A 2,998-nucleotide genomic window follows, 5' to 3' on the forward strand; every position below is an offset into this window, starting at 1 on the left:
AGGCTATGCGCGCAATCCATGAAGTCCTGAAGGAAGAAGAAGTGCTAGACGATGGAGATCACATTGGCTTCAATATATCCACTCACCCCTTTCCCCCAGTGCAGGGTAGCAAACCGGTTTCTTTTACGGGTTAACCTGCCTGCCTTTCCTCCTCATCTTCCTCCTCCTCATCTTCCTTGGCTTCAATGGAAACTCCCGTAAGAGGAAGGAGGCAACCGCTGAAAAGGCGAAGTAATCCTGCGGCACGCGCAAATACAACAACTCTGCATGCATGCATTTTGGTATTCATCCGCTCTGTTCTGTCTCCCAATCGCTTCCTACTTTTCTTTCCTCTGGTTGCACGCTCGCTATTTACTTCCGCTGGCTGCAGCTCAGGTGCTTCATATTTTCATACCAGAGACCTCGGTAAGCTTCCTTTCTTGTCTTGTTTCACAATAAATCAATAAAGAGCAGTTGTCGCAGCCAGCGTTTCGTGGCCATATCTTCAAATTTCTTATTTCAGTAATAAAAATGTATAAGCAACCAGTGTCACACATCGATGTTTGGAAGCATGAGACCACGCAGGGAGAGGACGAGGAGAGCAAGCGAGAGAGAAACGAGGCGCGTGGAGAATGTAGCTCATGGAGAACGTAACGCGTGGAGAACGTGCCAGGGAGAACAGAAAGAATGATGTGGCGACAGGCTTTTTTTTTTTTTCTGTGTGTATCGGCTGGCACCCCGAGTTCCCTGGCTTAGGCCTTTGCTACAAATGCCCGGGCTTCCAGACCTGGGCCGACCATTGTCGACGGCCTGAGCCACCAGACTCAGGCGCAACTGTTCTCTTTTTGCAAGTTACACCTCCTGTGGCCTGCAGCCGTCGTGACGTGGCCACCACATAGGTGACCGAACACAGGCTGCCCCGCCTCAACCGACGCTGTTCTTGCTACCTGGCTTGGAAGCCGCGAGCCAGTCACACAACTGACTGATCCATGATGCCGCGCTGTGGCCTGCTTTGGACACCACCGTCAACCCCGTACGCCCGTACCTCCTGGTTTTGGCTGCAACCGGAACCACTAAATCTGCGACGCCCCGCCGCACTCCTCCGCCGGGTGCGCCACCATTCGCAAGGCTCAGCACCGGCACACGGAAATCTTCAGAAGACCTTTCCTTTGTGCTTACACTACTTCCCTTGTCTTTCAAATGTAGTTTTTTTTTTCTCATGCTTATAGTTTTCAGATGCCGGTTTTCAGTCCTAAATTAGAGTGTGTGTTTTTTTCTTTCACATGCCACCACCTTAAGTATACATTTTGCAGTCATATGATAGGTAACACCCTACCTGCACTCCTTACACCCTCACAGACAGCCACATGTTTCAAGATTGGAAATTTTCTTTATTGTAATCATAAGCATTATACACAACCAATGCTCATGGTATTGATGACTATTTGGTATTCCCCTTGTTCGACTCTTCGCTACACTGCCATCATTGGTGGTGAAATGGCTTCTTCACAGCGTGACAAACACGTTGGGCTCCTATACAAACATCTAGAAAAGATCCGCCTGCAGCAAGATAGGGCTGGAGTACGGCGCTGGCTGGACGGCGGGCGCGGGAAGCACCAGGAACAGCGCTCTGCCGCCGCGGCGGCGTTGCATCTGTCCCGGATAGTCACGGTCTTGGCCGCCAGGAATGACGACTCGGCGCCGGGTCGATGAGACGACCGTGGTCGAAGGTCTATCCATGTCGTCGTCATCGTCATCCATCATGTCTCTTCCGCCTTGCCCACGCGTGGTCCGCTCCTCGTGGGTGACCGTCTCCTGACGCTCGCGAGCTGCCGCAGCTACCAGGGGGTCCAGCGACAAAGACCAGGTTCCTTTGCCCCCAGCGATGATCACCAGTAGCAGGAGCGTCACCATGAAAACGGTAGGAAGCGAACGAAGACCGGCCCACGGCGGAGTTGCGCGCTTCCTGCTATCAAAAAAAAATATAAAAAGTGGCATAAATCAGCGTGCGTCTGGATATGTTGAGAGGACAGTTCGATATCCGTTGGTCTAGCGCTCTTCTTTGGAGGTATCAAAGCTTCTGGAGTTGCAAGCAGAGCTGAGTGAGAGTTGCCTGTAAGGCCAGGATTGCCCTTTCATGCACCTAATTTTCTGCTGCCTCAAGCCGTCCGGTACTACGTGATTCGTGAACTTAACAGTCCTGTCAGCCTTCTAGGTCGCTCAAAGGTGAGAATGGACTTACCCCTCACCTTGCCAAGTTTGGGTCTGTGGTGGTGCCAGAAAGCCGCTCCAATGTGTAACGCTCAATATGATCGCTGGTTTCTTTTTCGTTGGTTACTCTTCTAGGGTGCTCTTGTGACGTTGTGAATGTGGGTATATAGGTGCCAAACTATATCTGCCTACCAGTGCGTTCTATCTTTGCAGCTGCTCGAGTGTGTTGAAGCAGTTCTAACCCTAGGAAAGAAATATCTACCGTCGGCAACACATGCAAAACTATACACTCATATTGAAATCACGCTGGACGAAATTCTAGTCTCAAACTCTTTATTCCAAGGACCGACCCCGACCATGGCAATACGAACTACCTGCGCGGCTCTCTCGCTCGTGCGGGCGACAGTGCCGTCACTTTCTTGCCAACTTCCGATTCTCCCGCATCCTCCTTAGGTCACGCATTACTCAAAAATACAACAAAAAGTTTCTCAACATGAACGCAAGTGACATTTTCACATGCCCTGAACTTCGTTAGGAAAGAAAAAAGGGAAAAAGAGCTCTCGTCACGAAGGAGTTATACAATATTGACTTCAGTTACGCACGCGAACTAAGAAGCGGTTCACGAAAACAAGGCCGCTTTTCGATGGAGGCGAAAAGCAAGGCGTCCGTGTGCTGTGCGATGTCAGTACACGTTAAAGAACCTCAGGTGGTCGAAATTTCTGGAGTCCTCCACTACGGCGTCTCTCATAGCCTTAGTCGCTTTGGGATGTTAAACCCCACAAACCAAACAAACCAAACTTCCCAACGT

The 2,998-nt window shown here is 50.6% G+C and overlaps 1 protein-coding gene across 1 annotated transcript; it reads right to left on the reverse strand.

The window, feature by feature from the left end:
- Positions 1–1,357: 1,357 nt before the first annotated feature.
- Positions 1,358–1,908, reverse strand: LOC146207541 (uncharacterized). Its single transcript, XM_084587118.1, has one exon. It carries the CDS (start codon positions 1,891–1,893, stop codon positions 1,525–1,527), a length of 369 nt encoding a protein of 122 aa, XP_084443244.1. The 5' UTR covers positions 1,894–1,908; the 3' UTR covers positions 1,358–1,524.
- Between the last annotated feature and the right edge of the window lie 1,090 nt (positions 1,909–2,998).

This window comes from Amblyomma maculatum, chromosome 1 (assembly GCF_055883805.1).
Source record: "Amblyomma maculatum isolate TAMU_Amacu chromosome 1, ASM5588380v1, whole genome shotgun sequence".
NCBI lineage: Eukaryota > Metazoa > Arthropoda > Arachnida > Ixodida > Ixodidae > Amblyomma > Amblyomma maculatum.